Genomic DNA, 15,993 nt, shown 5'->3' on the forward strand with positions numbered 1-15,993 from the left:
ATCTGAGCAATATTTTATCCTATTGCATGTCTGACAGTTGTTTGTTCAAAATTTATCAGTTTGACAAATATGAAGTTGGTGGATTTAGATGGATAAACTACAGTTTTGTTTATCAGTACTAGGCTAGTCTAAATATAAACGTTAAAATCGCGCTTTCAACATTCTGCTGGATCCACCAACATCAAAACCTGAATTATTTTAAGGTGGAATAACACATCATCACAAAATGACTGACCGCTGATCGAAACGATATCCTTTTTATTAAAAGGATTTTATCGACTCGGGCACGTAGCATCGTTTTTAAAAGGAATTTTTTTTTATTTCTAAAAATCCTAATCCGTGGGGGGGGGGGGGGGAGAGCTGGCGTAGTATATCTATAATTCAATTTCACTCCTAATTCCCTCATTTTTATACCTATTTTTTACATACTTCCAAAGAGTGGGGGGGGGGGGCAACTCCATGATACTTCAATTTTTTATATGTAAATTCAAAAAAAATTAGTTGCTGCAAGAAAAAGTGTGGGGGGGGGGGGACAGGCTCCCTCCTCCCCCCTGATGCTACGTGCCTGCGACTGCAACATGTAACTTACTCAAAGATGAGTGGATAAAGTGTCGGACTTGTGATCTGTACATCCCGAGTTCGAATCCCGCAGGGGCCTTTGTTGTTACTTATTGAAATAATTATTTAAGATATTCTTTTCTTATCCCCAACCTGCAAATTTTTTCGCTTATTTGACATATGTACAGTTTATTTACCATTTTATCTTTTGAGTGACTTTTTTCATGTGTGTTAATCCACCTTAAACATTTCAAACGTTGTTTGTGTTTCAGAGGTTATGAGTGTTATGCAAAATAATAAGTTAAATTAATTCATCTAACTTTAAAGGAAATTAAAATGTCAAAACTGAAACGGGAACCCTAATTGCTCTATTTAGCACCCATAATTTAACTTTTGTCTTGTATGATTTATACTTTCATTTCAATTAATAACTGTAAATAAAGTACACATTGTAGACTTGTCCCTTTTTAAACAATACAGCAAATTCTATCATTTACCAAGAATCATCCAGAGTGCTAAATAAAGGGATTACGGTTTTTGTAAAAAAAAAAAATATGCACACACAAATACACACAGAGAGACACTATAAATATGCATGATTGAATTAAATAAATATTTAATAAAAGTTAGTTCACGTAAAATAATTGATTAAAAAATAAATAGTACTTATTAAAATTTTCAGTTTACAATGCCCAAAAAAAAAGCTCCAAAAATCTACAAGAATTACACTGATGAGAACCTGGACAAGGCAGTTGTTGCTGTCAAAAGTGGCATTATGTCGTACAGAAAGGCCTGCGACACATTCAAAGTACCCAAAACAACAGTTTTAAACAGGGTTAATGGAGACGTTGTAGACAGTGGTGACGGGATTAAGGCTGGCCGTAGACCTGCACTTCCTATGGAAGTCGAGCAGAAAATAGTGGATTCCTCCCTAAAAGCAGCTGAAATGGGTTTTGGAATCTCAAAGCAGCAGCTCATCTTAAAGGTTTCAAGGCTCTGCAAGTCACTAGGGTTGAATGTTTTTAAGAACAACATCCCCAGTGATGATTGGTGGAGGGGGTTTCGTTCTCGCCACCCAGAAATATCCCTGCGGAAGCCCGAACCTCTTTCAACAATGAGGTCTAGGATGATGAATAGGGTGGTGGTATCCAACTATTTTTCAGAATTGCTTCACCTGATTTCCCACCACAGTCTCACACCAGACCTCATCTGGAACATGGACGAAACTGGGAAGCAGTTCGAGCATCGTCCAACCACAGTTGTTGCCAGGAAAGGGGTTAAATCCCTTCCAGGAAGGACAGGCAATTCAAAGGAAAATGTCACCATCCTTGCTTGCGTCAATGCCCAGGGAGGAGCTCTCCCACCAATGTGCATTGCGAAAGGCAAGACTCCGCGATGCCTCGAGTCTTTCGCCACTATGGATTCTCCCCCTGGCACTCTTTGGACATACCAGGAGAGGGCTTGGATGTGCGACCTCTTAGGAGAGATGTGGTTTTCGCAGGTGTTTATACCAAACATTGGTCCCAAACGTCCCCAACTCCTCATCCTAGATTCCCACTCTTCACATGAGGTTCTTGGTCTTCTTCAGGAGGCAGTCAGAGAAAACATCATCATTCTGGCTATGCCTCCTCACACCTCTCATCATCTTCAACCTCTGGACAAATGCGTCTTTGGTCCATTTTCCCATGCCTATGACAAGGCGTGTACTGACCTCCTTTCAGAACACCCAGACCTGTTGATAAACAAGACAACATGGCCAAGAGTTTTCAACACAGCCTATACAGCAGCCTTCACCAAGGAGAACATAGTCAGTGGGTTCAGAGCTACAGGAATATGGCCTCCAAATCCTTCTGCTATCCCTGAGAGTGCTTTTGCCCCTTCTCTTCTTTATGACAAAGCACAAGATCGCTCTTCCTCTTCTACCATCTCCTCTTCTGCAGTTTCTAATACCCCTGTTTTACAGCTTCTAACAGATTCTGAGATGCCTCCCAGCTTGACTGAGTCTCCTACCTTCAAAGAGCCAATCAGCTATGCAGTTCCTTCTGAGGCTTTCGATGACTCCAATTCTGACCTGAATCTCTCTCTACTGGCAGATGCTGCAGAAATGCACCCAGAGGTTGGTGCCGATGCACCAGAGATCGACTTGCCTACACCTGATGTCCTTTCCCTTCTGACATCTTTGGGAAATGGAAATTTCATCTTGACAGAGGAAGAGCCAGTTCAATCTTCTTCATGGAACCAGGAGGTTGAGAGCATCTTCTGCATTCCTTCTTCCAGTGCTAAAAAAACAAAAAGCGGCACGACAAATAGATCGATTACATCACATAGAGTATTGACAAGTAAAGAAGTTATAACAAGTAAACAAGAGAAATTGGCTGAAAAGGAAAGGAAAGAAAAGCTCAGGGAAGAAAGAAGGATGAAAAAAATGAAGAAGTCAACTTAAATGAACAATTACATAGAAAGTTAAAAGTTCAAATATTTCTCAGATTTTGATCTCCTGATCTCCTCTATATGAATGAATAATATATTTCAAAAATTTTAAACTATGTTTCTAAATTCAACATTATTTCAAAGATTTTTTTGGGGTGCATTTTGTTATAAAATAAAAGGTATTAAACATGTTTTAAATCATCTTTCAAATTTATTTACATACTAGTATACCTTATTCTAAGGCCATTCCAAGTTAAGTATTCACTCACTCAAAAGTCCATCTTTCTATCAGAAAAAAAACCTGCACATTAAACATAAAAAACACATCAATATTATTTTCTACATTAATAAAATCTATCATCATTATTTGAGTATTTTCTTTGTATATAAAAAAATCAAAAAAAAAAAACAAAACAAAAATAAATTGGAATAGCCTAATCTTACACGCTGAGGTTGACGTCTCCAGATATGACACTGTATCTGAAGTCTCTACATTCTCTATGATGCTCTTTAATTTTCTATTCTGCTGCTAAAGTTCTTCGGAATTGATATCCGCAGCATCTTGTCACAGCAACATTCTGAATGCAAAAATAAAACAATTACCAGTTTATAGGCACTTACAATACTAGTAGGTAATCAAAATTTAACAATTTAATTCCTTGAAATATTTCTTCAAAATTTTAGTAGATTTAGAAGCTTTTAAATAACCCCCTTCCCCCTAAGATAAGAGAGGTGGAGCCAGGTTTCTTTAAGCCTCTTAATTTGCCTCCCAAACGCCCCTGAAAGAATTTCTCCTACCTTGCTGGTAAATGACCCTGTGCATTGGTGTGTGCTTTGTTTTTGTTAAGGTAGCTCACTACACTGTGAAATATTTTCTCAAATCAGCAGAAAACTACTCGATTATGATAGTTATCATAATGGAAAAGAAGTTTTTAAGTCTAATAAGCAAAATGGGTGCAATTTTGAATGAAAAATTACATTTTTTAAAATTTAATTTAGTTAACATGAACATGAAAAGCTCCAGGCAGATTCGAACTAATGATCTGCGGTTCAGAAGCCCAATACTTTAACCACTGAGCTATGACGATATACAACCCAATCGAATAATATAAACAGTTTAACAAAACATTTAAATCACCATCTTGTGACGTAGTGTCTTAAAAATTATAAGAGGTATTTTAATTATTAAATAGGACATAGTGCTTAATGCATTTACATGTATTAGGGGTGAACGAAAAACTGTCTATTATGCGAACATTTAAAAAGCCCCGCTTAAACATGCCTTTAAAGTTGACTCTTTTGGTAACTACAGAGTGACTGACACTGCTACATGACTACAACACAAGAAGATATGCGCAAGAAGATTTACACTGACCTACTTAAACCCCCCCCCCCCCCCCGTGCCGTGAAAACATTGAGTTCTTGTTAATAGTTGAATGCAGAGGTTATAATAATATGAAAATGAATCAATGATGAAATGAAAAATTCGGGCACTTGTTGAAAAAAAAAATAATCTCAAAACAACAACAGAGAAAAGACACGCACGTGGTATATTTTGTAGCCAACTGTCAACAAACCTGTGCAGCTGTATGATCACTTCTGCAGAATCGCTGACATAAAAAAACGTATAGATTTATATGTATATATATATACCTTTATGCATTCCGATGATATCAGCATACTAAAAAGACTACCCATCTTCTATTCTTTTTGAACGCTTACCGACATTCCTTTTCCATTGCGCTGATGCCTATGTCATCAACAAGTGGGTCGACCTGGATTAATCTATTGTTGTTCGGGGGGTGGATTATTCCATTTTTCAATTTCCAAATACTGTGATTTCATATTCGGCGTTGTCGTACTTAGTGGGGAAAAAAGTGCGTGGTCGAATTCGATCCTTCATGTGGTCGAAATTACCCCGAGACCGGTCGAAATTAACCCGCATGACATGTTTATTTACTTTTCGTCTTATTCCTGTATACATTGATATATTGTACTTGGAAGAAGAAAATTACGTGACAAAAAAGCTATTCGATTTATCCTAAATGATTTGCAACAAGCACATGGGAATATCATAAAGATTTCTGAAATGAAAGTTACGCATCAGTAAAAGTGGTCGAAATTACCCCGTTCTACCCTAGGTTTTAAACTTCCGAAAATTGCGTCTTTAAAAAACATTACGTCGAACCAGAAATATCAAAGCCTTCAAAACCAAACTGAAATGCTTTTCGAATAAGTTCAAATCGCGGTTATATTTATTTCTAGTTGAAATAATTATTCATATTCATTTCTGTAACAATAGTCATTACCTGAGTTTATCATTGTTAGGTATCCAATAGCTATGTGACATTTACTGTGTAGATATAAATCATATATCAAACATAAGATTCTGCCAAGATGACAACATCATTGTCATAAAAACCAGCTTCTTATGCAATAAAACATGTTGTGTTATAGAGGAAGTATAAAACTTTTAAAACTATTACATCTTTCTTTATCATAGTATTAATCGGGTTAGTTATAATCTTATCAATATCAGTAGTGCATAGAAGAACTTGGACATGCCTGTTCTTTAAAGATTTTCCAGGCATTGTCATGTCAAGTATTTATCAAAGTGAAATTCATTGAATGTTAACAACATGTGTTAACATCTTCAAGTGTTCAAAACCCATTTATTAATCATCATTATATATAAGTATTCTATAATATCATTTCCAAGGACTGTCTAGCCTCCATGCTATACTTCTTGTTTTCTTGCTTGAAGGAATGTCAATATGTCCTACAGAGGCTGAATGCTTAGATTACTTTCTACCGATGACTGCTGTGGATGGAACTCGAACTACTGTCCAAATCAAATCTAGTCCTTATGAGGTTGAAATTTATTGAATGTTCAACAACAAATTCTTTTATTTTTAACTGTTTAAACACTCAGTTATCAATCATTGTTTAAAATGTTGGATATAATGTCAAAGCATCATAATAATACTAATACATATTATGATATCATATCCTTACTAACCTCTTAGCTACACTTCAAGACAACCTTGACGGCAGAAATGCTGCTTATACTAACCTACTTACCAGGCCCCTCATTGGGCTTGTCAATAGGAAGTCCTTGGGCCGAGGTTTTGAACAATAAATGTAATGTAAATGATTTCACAACTATATATGTTCTTTACCTCGCTTTTAACTTTACAAGTGACATTCCAATTTTGGTTGAGCATATATTTTAGTCCTACAGCAACAAAAAGGTATTCTGTTCTTATATACATGTATGAATCTTTAAGAAATTTCTTCTGTATCTTTAAAAAAATAATAGATAAAATACTGATTGTGAGGGAAATTTCAAGAGCTAACTTCCATGTAAATCAATGGAAATGAATAAAACAAAAATGGAGTACTCCCAGTGACGACTGGACACCGATTCAATCAAAACATCTTAGACATATCGACAGACATAAGTCCATATTTCTTCAAAATTTGTCTGTGAGAGTCTCTGTAAAATCGGAGATCTCGTTGAGACAAGGTTTTAAGTCCATGGACCGGAAACGGACAAATGAAATTGCTCAATGAAAATAAAAGAAGGAAATTATTGTACAAATTTATATGTGCATGTAAATATGAGGTATATGATTGGCTAACTAAAACTGTCAAAGAAAAACAGCTAAACAGCGAGAACCGGAAATGACGTTGGCAAAATACACATCATCAATCAAATGACTATCATCCATTAATGTGTACAAAATTTGTAAAAGGAGAAAGCTACATGAGATATTTGAGATAAATTCATGTAAAAAAATGTACCACACATTATCTAAATCCTCAGATAATTGTTTTTGCTCCATAAAAACTTTGTTTCTTAATCACTTACATTTTATGTGATCTCGCGAGGACATACTTAAAAAAAACAAAGCTAATTGAGATACTTGAGATATCTCACCGAAAGCGGATTTTGTTTTTGTTAATTTAATATCGCAAAGATTCATATGTAATCCTTTGAACTTAAAAAGGATTCCATGTAAAATAAAAATAATTTTAAAAAATCCGTTTCTGGATAACTTTCTGTGCCAGCCGGAAGTTACGCCGAATCAAAGAAAACAATTAACACATATTCACATACACAGGTTTCTTATCCCACAATGTTTAGTTTTTCAAGTTCATGAGATCTCGTTTTGACAAGGATTTTTGTCTCGGGGTCGAAAACGGACGAACGGAAATTAATTTTGTAAAGATGAAAAAAGACATCTCGAGATATTTGAATTATCTGTAATCCCTTAAATAATTCAAGAAAATGTATCCTTTCATCTGTGAAAAATTCTGCCGAATATAGTGGAAAAAAGAAAGAACAAAAACCACTAAAAATCACTATAAGATATGTCGTTGGAAACGGAAGACCTTAAAATAATATTTGAAAAATTATAGCTAAAAGTTGTAATCATGCCCCTTTATAAGCTAGTTTATGTTGTTTCCTTTTTAAATTAATCTTGTAAGTTTACAGAGTAACTCTCTTAACGCGAACACTTCAATCATATATTATATATTGACCCTTACAGAGAATTAATTTGATTTTGAGAAACTGAAAAAGATCACGTGTATTTGAGACCTGATTTGATCTACACAGCATATTTAGAAATTTTGCTTAATCTATGTGTTTGTCAAAAGCATAACAAGTATATTTAAAACGGCAAATCATTGCGTATGAAATGTATGAGTTTTTCGATTCGGAACAGGAGACATCCTTTTCATTAGGGGCTTCCTAGAAAAAAGAATCAATATGTGTTTCCACGAAATTGAGTTGTGTTAATGAAATCCTCAATATGTTAATCTCTTTATTTTTTGCCAGGCTTCTTCTATATGCATCATTGAAATTATTGATTGTGCTTGCGTTCCACACAGATGTAAACTTTGGGTATGATAAACAAACATCTAATTGCATTTCGAAGAAAACACAATTTTTCCTTAACGCAAGACGCAATATTTTTTGTGAATGTAGGGGCAATGTATTCAAACATTACATTTTCTTGGGTTGAAATCAACAGGTTTTATTTGTTGTTTATGTTGATGTTGTTTATGTTTATCAAATAAAAGGTGCACATATACAGAATACTTAATACATACAGAAATTTATGTTGACTATTCGGATAATTATATCAACTTGTCAGATCTTTATGTCGACTTGTCAGATATTTATGTCAACTAAGATCTTTTTGTAGACTTGTCACATATAATCTTGTTAAAAAATTCACAACGAGGTGTGCCATTAAGTTGAAAAATGTTTTTGATATGTCGACATAAGGATCTGACTAGTCAAAATAATTAAGATGACATGCCTTTCTGGCAAATCAGAATAAATATTCGACAAGCTGACATATTTATCTTACAGGTCGATACAATTTCCTGACAAGATGATATTACATGTGAAGAGTCGACTTATTAATTTGAATGACGATATTCTTCAAACTAGCACCCATTTTTCTATTTTGATTATGATTTCATGCCTAGATTATCGATATTAAGAAATCAACATGATTATCCTACAAGTGGTGGCAAAACTATGACATCAAACTGAGGTATCCATTAAATTACACCAAAAGATATCTCTCAACACCTCTCTTCTATATCTCTCTCTCTCTCTCTCTCTCTCTCTCTCTTTTTTTTTAAATTTAGTGTCACCTTTGCTTTTGCTGCATCATTGCTCTTCAAATTCGTCCGTCATGATATACAAAATTTTTGGTGTAAAATTGACATTGGTCCTTGGGATCGTGACAGGTTGTCTGGAGAATAAGTGGAATCCTGTGAACGTTTATGACTGGCATGGTTTCGCCTGATTGGTGTTGTTGCATTGACTTAGTCTTCCCAAGGGAAAATATCTAGGGATTTTTTTTTCATATTTAGGCTGTTACAATTTTTCCCAACTCACCTGTTTTTCTTCTAGAATGATCACAATATTTCAATTCTAAGTTAGTCCCTTTACGATTTATTTGTGTTTGTCTTCTTTCCTGCTAAGTTCGACGTGATCTGACTGTTCTTTTATCTAGTCTTGTTACGTTTTATCTGCTTGGCATTCTCAATAGTCAACTTTGATTCCTCTTTTGTTTTGTTTTAGCTCACTTGAATCACTTGCTGTACGTCGTCCGACCGCCTGTCTGTAAACTGTTCACATTTTTTACTTCTTCTCTAGAACCATCAAGATTTTAACCAAACTAGGTGCAAAGCATCTTTATGGGAAGGGGATTCTAAATTGTTACAATAAAAAGCAAATCCCTTTTTAAAAGGTAAATAATTGCGAAACAGTTAAAATAGGGTGAATGTCTTAAAAAATCTTCTTGAGAACCACTGCAACACCAAAGCTTGTAAATAGTTTGAAGATTAATAATTGTTAGAATTGTTACCCTCGGACTAATACTGGGGCCAAAAGAGTAGTTCAAAGTTTAATATAGAAATATGTAGGGAAAATGTTAAACTTCAACGCTCCCTTTTGAGATATTACTATGCAAGCATCCTCAAATAATGTAGGTGATAAATAATGAAAAAAGTGACGACGGGACGAATTCTTGGGCCCCAAGAGGGGTTCGAAGCATAGCATAAAAATATATAGGGGAAATATTTAAAAATATTTTTCATGAACTACAATGTTACAATTTGTGAGATTACTAAGCAGGCATCCTCATATAATAAAGATTCTAAATTGTTGAAATTGATACCCCCCCCCCCCCGACCTATACTGAGGCCTCAAAAGGGGTTCAAGTTTAACATAGAAAGATATAGGAAAATGTTTAATTATCTTCTCCTCAAGAACTACAATGCTCTAATTTGTGATATTTATGTGCAAGCATCTTTAAATGATGTAGATTTTAAATTGTTAAAATCGTGACGGCAGGACTATTACTGACGCCCCAAGAAGGGGTCAAGGTGGAACGTAGATATTTATCTGTAAAAAGTTTAAAAATCTTCTTCTCAAGAACTACAATGGTATAAATTGTGCCATTACAATGCAAGCATCCTAAAATGATTTAGATTCTATATTGTTAAAATTCTGGCCCTTGGACTAATACTTGGGCCCTAAGTGTTTAAAGTTTAACATAGAAATATACATGTATTGGTTAAATGTTCAAAAATACTAATACAAAATGATACAAGGAACTGTAGTTCAGGTGGGCAATGTGGCCCATTGACCTCTTGTGTTATTTTTCATTATACTTTACTTCTTATTGTATTTGACCTCTATATATATCTTGTGTCTAAATAAGCCTTTCTTCATAATATCTATGATTATATGATTCTAGTCTGATGTTTTGGTGAAGTCGTATTTTTAATAGTCTTTTTTGGTAAAATTGTCATGTCACGTTATTCTGTTGTATACTTTTCACACTTCCAAAAAAAATTTTAAAACAATTTTATTGGTCAAAATTGCAATATTCAAAAATTCTAAAATGATGAATGTATTCTAATAAGTATATATTTTTATCCACATTATTATCGTTCGGTGTCCCATACCACCTTAATTGTACGAAAACCTCGGCCCCACCGCATCCTTTGGGCAGGCGCTTTGAGAGGGCTTTAGTAACTGGGTTAGTTTAAGCAGGATTTCTGCTGCAAAGATTATCTCGAAGTGTAGTGTAGAGGTTAGATAGTCTATGGATATGATATTACACTATGTAATTGACAATTCATGATAATGCTACTTTGATATTATTTCCTACCCTTTTATAAAACAAAGATAAATGATTGAGTGTTTGGACAGTTCAATGTATCAGGATTCGTTGTATGACACTCAATGTAGGACAGGTTGACATTCCATCCGACAAGAACGAAACCTCATAGTTCAATGATAAGTATCTATATGAAACTTTATAATGTTATCTGGTGGCGCCTCTGCATCAGAGAAGCAATTTAAGTAGAAGGTCAAACAACAAAATCCAATCACTTTCTTAATATAATTCACATGGTTTATATCTACCGTATATCGTATATTGTCAGGAGATATGTTCGTACATTTCCAAATACAATCAAATGGTTGCATAAAAGTGTAAACAAAAACAATAGGCAATATCGTATTGTATGTCAGAATGCATTTCATGTATAACAGAATTAAGCGAAATACCTGATCAGAATTTGAGAAGCTTCATAGAGCTGATGCCTACCGACTTTTCCATTTATGTAGCATACATAGATTACTGATTGATAATGTGATAGTTTACACATCTAACCCAGTTTGAAACGTGTAGTAAAATTTAAGTCACTGTATTTATATTTGGATATACTTCCCCTATAAAAACAAATGTATCATTGCATAAAAAATTCATTATGATATTGTCATCATGGCAGATTTTCTGTTAAGGTAATATGACGCGTTCCTCGAAAATGATGATTATTTTTCAAATTTTTAAACGGCCTAATAAAATACGAAATAAAATTATTATTATTATTATTATTATTATATATATATATATATATATATATATATATATATATATATATATATATATATATATATATATATATATATATATATATATATATATCCGCAATTCAAGTGTTTTTCAATAATATATTATATAGGAAATTGCATACTCTAGTATCTTGCACGAATGCCTGGTAAGGTACCCTGATTTTTTGCAGGAAAGCTTGTCAAAGTAGAAGTAAATCAATATCAAATTCCTGGAAAAGGTTAAATAAACACGTGGAACGTATCGTCTGACCTTCATTTATATCTAATCTGTAAATGCTATACTTACTGAACACTCGATGTTGATATACAAGAATAGGACAATGATTTAATGAAAAATTAATTGAATTATTTGTATTTAGTAAAATTGAAGAAAATAGTGGTTTGAATGTATTTGAAAAAATTTCAACCTAGTTGATAAGACGTTAATATGTCTGTCTTAACAATTCTTTTTTTAAAAAAGAGGCACGTTTTGGATGTTAAGAGCCTTTACAGAAGATTCATGGATCTTTATCAATGTTAAATAAGCACATGCTTATATATATATGTTGATGTTATTGCTGTATATATTCAACGTTTACCTATTCGATTGCTTTGACTAAACAAACGTAGCTACAACCTGAACTTTGTCTTTAAGACGGTTGAACTTGTTTCTTGATATGAGAATCCAAAAGAATCTCTCACAAAAAACATAATTGATGTTATTACATTACAAACTTTATATGGCTCAAGAAATTTGTAGAGTTCATAGATTAAAGAACAAATGTAAAATTTGGTGAAACTGGACGCCAGAAAGCATAATCCGAACTCTGTAAATATGTTCTATAAATGCACAAGAAACGTTTAAGGAAATTAAGTGTTGTCAGTTTGTTAAAACCCATTAGGGTTTCAGTATATAATGTACTTTTGCAGAGCAAACATTTTACAAAATGAACGACCCTTTTCTTTTTCAACGAGTTGGAACGAACTTTAAAAATCATTTATAAATAAATAAAAAATTTAAATTGCTCTCATAATGAGCCTTCCAAAACTAAAGATATAAAAATTGTTTTAGCGTTTTCCACCAAATGGAACGATTGCCGTATTATTCATACCCGGTACCTGTTTATAGCCCTATAGGTTATTGACCTCCTTCTTTTTCAAATTATGGATTTTCCTGGCGTTGAACACGATAGATGAAAGCTGTGAAAATGATTATCCTAATCGCATTTCGATGAAAACACAAATGTTTTCTGCCAAGAAACATTTAGTAATATTTTTGTAGATATACATTTATGTATCATTTTCTATGGTCGAGAGCTATGTTGGGTTATGACAAAATATCAACACTTTCCAGTCTGTTTGTCTGTTATAACACTACGAATCGATTTTGTACTATTCAGTCCAATGAATTCAATTAACGTATTGTTAAAGCGCCAGCGGGGTTTGCTTAATTAATATTTTTATTTCATAATATAAAATATTATGATATAATATATATATATATATATATATATATATATATATATATATATATATATATATATATATATATATATATATATATATATATATATATATATATATATCATATTTATAGTATAAAATTATATATATATATAATATAAACAGGAATCATTCTTCAAATATCATGAAATGACAATTTCGGTCGGAGCGTGATCAAATCTATCATAAAGCCCGAAGGGCTTTATTGTATTTGATCACGACCCGACCAAATAAAGAATGATTCTATATTCCTTATATATTCTCGGAAAACATTATAATGTGTTCTTGAGCTACACTGATTACTGTTTATAACTTTTAAACTATAATATCATGAATACATTATATGAATTAGAATATTAATGAAATGGTAGATGAATTGGTCACTGTTATATTAATAGGTTAGACGGTAACTGCAGAAAATCAAATGATAGAATTAAAAAATATATTTTACCTAACAGCCAAATCTTGTATAAAGTTTTATTACTATTGTGAAAATATGTAATGCCTTAGGTATATTCAGACAAATAGAACTTTTAATGTCGCTTAACTCGCCGCAAACTTGCCATAAACACGCTAACAAAACTCGAATGGTAAACTGTTAGAACACTGCATTTCAGCAGATTTGCTAAACAATATATTTTGGTAAAATTCCCTTGCTGTTATCTAAGTATCCGGCTACTGTAAATAAAAATACCATGTACAAAGTAATGACAACAGACGAACTCTTTCAAATGTTGATACTACTTTTCCCTTATTAAAGGATAGAGCAGATGATCTTACCTCAGTAGAAACAAGGCATGTAGAACCAATGGAAATTGATCATGCGCGTAATAGTTGGTGTTTTAAATGCAAACAGACGGGTCATAGGGCTCGATTTTGTACTCAAAATAAACCCTAAGTCAGGTCCCGTCCTCAAATAAATAAACGACCCAGTCAAAACAAACCTGTCCATAATTTAGAGCAGAAATCCCGTTCGCCTGTTGAATGTTGGAATTGTGGTAAAGTAGGTCATGTGCGTGCAGATTGTTGGGGCTCGCATATGTATCAAAGAGTGCAGCAAAATCGGGGCAGACCATCAAATCGTCAAGGCCGAACATATAAATTTAGCGACCAAGTAAATAGGGGATCGTCTCAAAATTTCAAATCGCGCTCTTATTTTGACAAACAAAAACAGGAAAACTAAGACGTTCTTCCTTCGTTTCAGCCCGAAGAAAGAACTTTAAACAAAGACCTACATATGAAATTAATTTTACTAACAACCCCAGTAGCTGCTTATTAAAAGTAGGTAAAAATAAATTTAGAGCTTTGGTAGATACAGGTGCAGCCGTATCTTTAATTAGTAAGAAAATGTATGATAATCTATTTCCCCGCCCCAAGTTGTTTAATAATGACATCCCCTCTTTACAAGCAGCAAATGGTAATTCTTTAATTGCGATAGGGTATGTAAATATTTCCTTTAAGATTTCAGGGTTAACTTTAGACCACAAACTTTATGTGACAAACGGACTCAACCGAAACATGATTCTCGGTCGTGATTGGCTCAAGAAAAACAATGTTCGTTTATACTTTGATCTTGGACTCATGCGTATTGATGGCACAAAGTATACGCGGAACTTAAAGAAGATTTACACATCTCAACTATTGTAAGAACTCCTAAGAAACTTATTATGAGACCAAACACGGTGACTGTATTCTATGGAAAAATAAATAACAATTTTCCTCTGGAAAAAAATGACTTGGTTGAAGTGAACAGCATAGACAATAACTGCATTATGGAAGACCCAGGACTATATTTAAAAGACGCCGTTTGCATAGTTCGGAAAGATAAGAAAGTTCCAATGATCTTCGTTAACCAAACTAACAAAAATTATAAAATTCCAAGAGGCTACATTGTAGGACGAATTACCGCATTAAAACAGAAGGAAATCTCAGAAATACAGACTACTCAAGACACAAAAGAAGAAATTGATGTACCGAAGAGATTTGAACACTCAATCAAAAGACTTGTGAGCAAAAACAATGATTTATTTGCAAAGAAAGACAGTGATCTTGGAGTGACTGATACTGTTAAAATGAAGATAGAAACTGGAGATCACCACCCAATAAAGAACAGACCCGACCGTGTACCCTTAAATAAAAGACAGATAATTGACAAGGCCATACTGGAAATGATGGACGCAAAGATTATTGAGAGATCACAATCACCTTGGTCATTTCCCTTAGTAGTGGTGAAAAAAAAGGACGGATCAGACCGGATGTGCGTTGACTTTAGAAGCTTGAATAAGATAGTGAAACCCGTATCATTCCCGCTACCGTTGATTGATGACATCCTATGTTTACTAGGTAAGGCAAAATATTTCACTGCACTAGACTTAAAGAGTGGGTATTGGCAAGTGAAATTAGAAGATTCAAGTAAAGAAAAAACGGCCTTTGCATGACACAAAGGACTATTTCAATTCAACCGTATGCTATTTGGGTTGAGTAATGCACCAGCAGTTTTTCAGGAGCTGATGAACATAGTTCTTCAAGGACAAGAAGAGTTTGCTATCGCATACTTGGATGACATTCTTATATTCTCAGAGACACCGGAAGATCATCTTCGTCATATTTAAGACGTTTTCAACCGCCTAAGAAAGCATGGACTTAAAATGAAGCTAAAGAAATGTAGTTTCTTCAAGGAACAGACTGAATATCTTGGTTTCATCATTGATGAACATGGCGTTACACCTGACCCAAAGAAAGTCGAAACTATAAGAAAGTTACCAGCGCCCACTACAGTCCGAGAAGTTCGTGGCTTTATAGGTATGTGTAGTTATTACAGGAGATTTATACCGAACTTCTCTAAGATTGCAGAACCATTGATTGACTTAACCAGAAAATATGCAAGGTTCAAATGGACACCATGTTGCCAAAAGGTGTTTGACTTTATTAAAGAAAGTTTAACGGTAGTGCCTTTACTAGCATATCCAGATACTAATAAGCCGTACATCCTGTACACCGATGCCAGCGACAATTGTATTGGAGCGTGCCTTACTCAAAAGACAGAGGAGGGAGAAGATAAGCCAATATAT

At 33.9% G+C, this 15,993-nt stretch overlaps 2 protein-coding genes across 3 annotated transcripts in view; one reads left to right on the forward strand and one right to left on the reverse strand.

Moving 5' to 3' along the window:
- LOC105343610 (zinc finger protein 569) overlaps positions 1-14,060 on the reverse strand; it is a 29,904-nt gene extending 15,844 nt beyond the window's left edge. Inside the window, exon 1 of one of the 2 annotated variants that reach the window (XM_066071461.1) lies at positions 13,867-14,060. The gene's annotated coding sequence lies outside the window, so the exon portion shown is untranslated. Of the gene's footprint in view, positions 1-13,702; positions 13,839-13,866 lie in introns of those variants that run through there. The other variant, XM_066071460.1, reaches the window with a different exon arrangement.
- On the forward strand, positions 1,160-3,191 carry LOC136271506 (jerky protein homolog-like). The gene has a single exon (XM_066071640.1). It carries the CDS (start codon positions 1,247-1,249, stop codon positions 2,999-3,001), a length of 1,755 nt encoding a protein of 584 aa, XP_065927712.1. The 5' UTR covers positions 1,160-1,246; the 3' UTR covers positions 3,002-3,191.
- Positions 14,061-15,993: the final 1,933 nt, after the last annotated feature.

The sequence above is a fragment of the Magallana gigas genome, chromosome 9 (assembly GCF_963853765.1).
Source record: "Magallana gigas chromosome 9, xbMagGiga1.1, whole genome shotgun sequence".
Taxonomy (NCBI): Eukaryota; Metazoa; Mollusca; class Bivalvia; order Ostreida; family Ostreidae; genus Magallana; species Magallana gigas.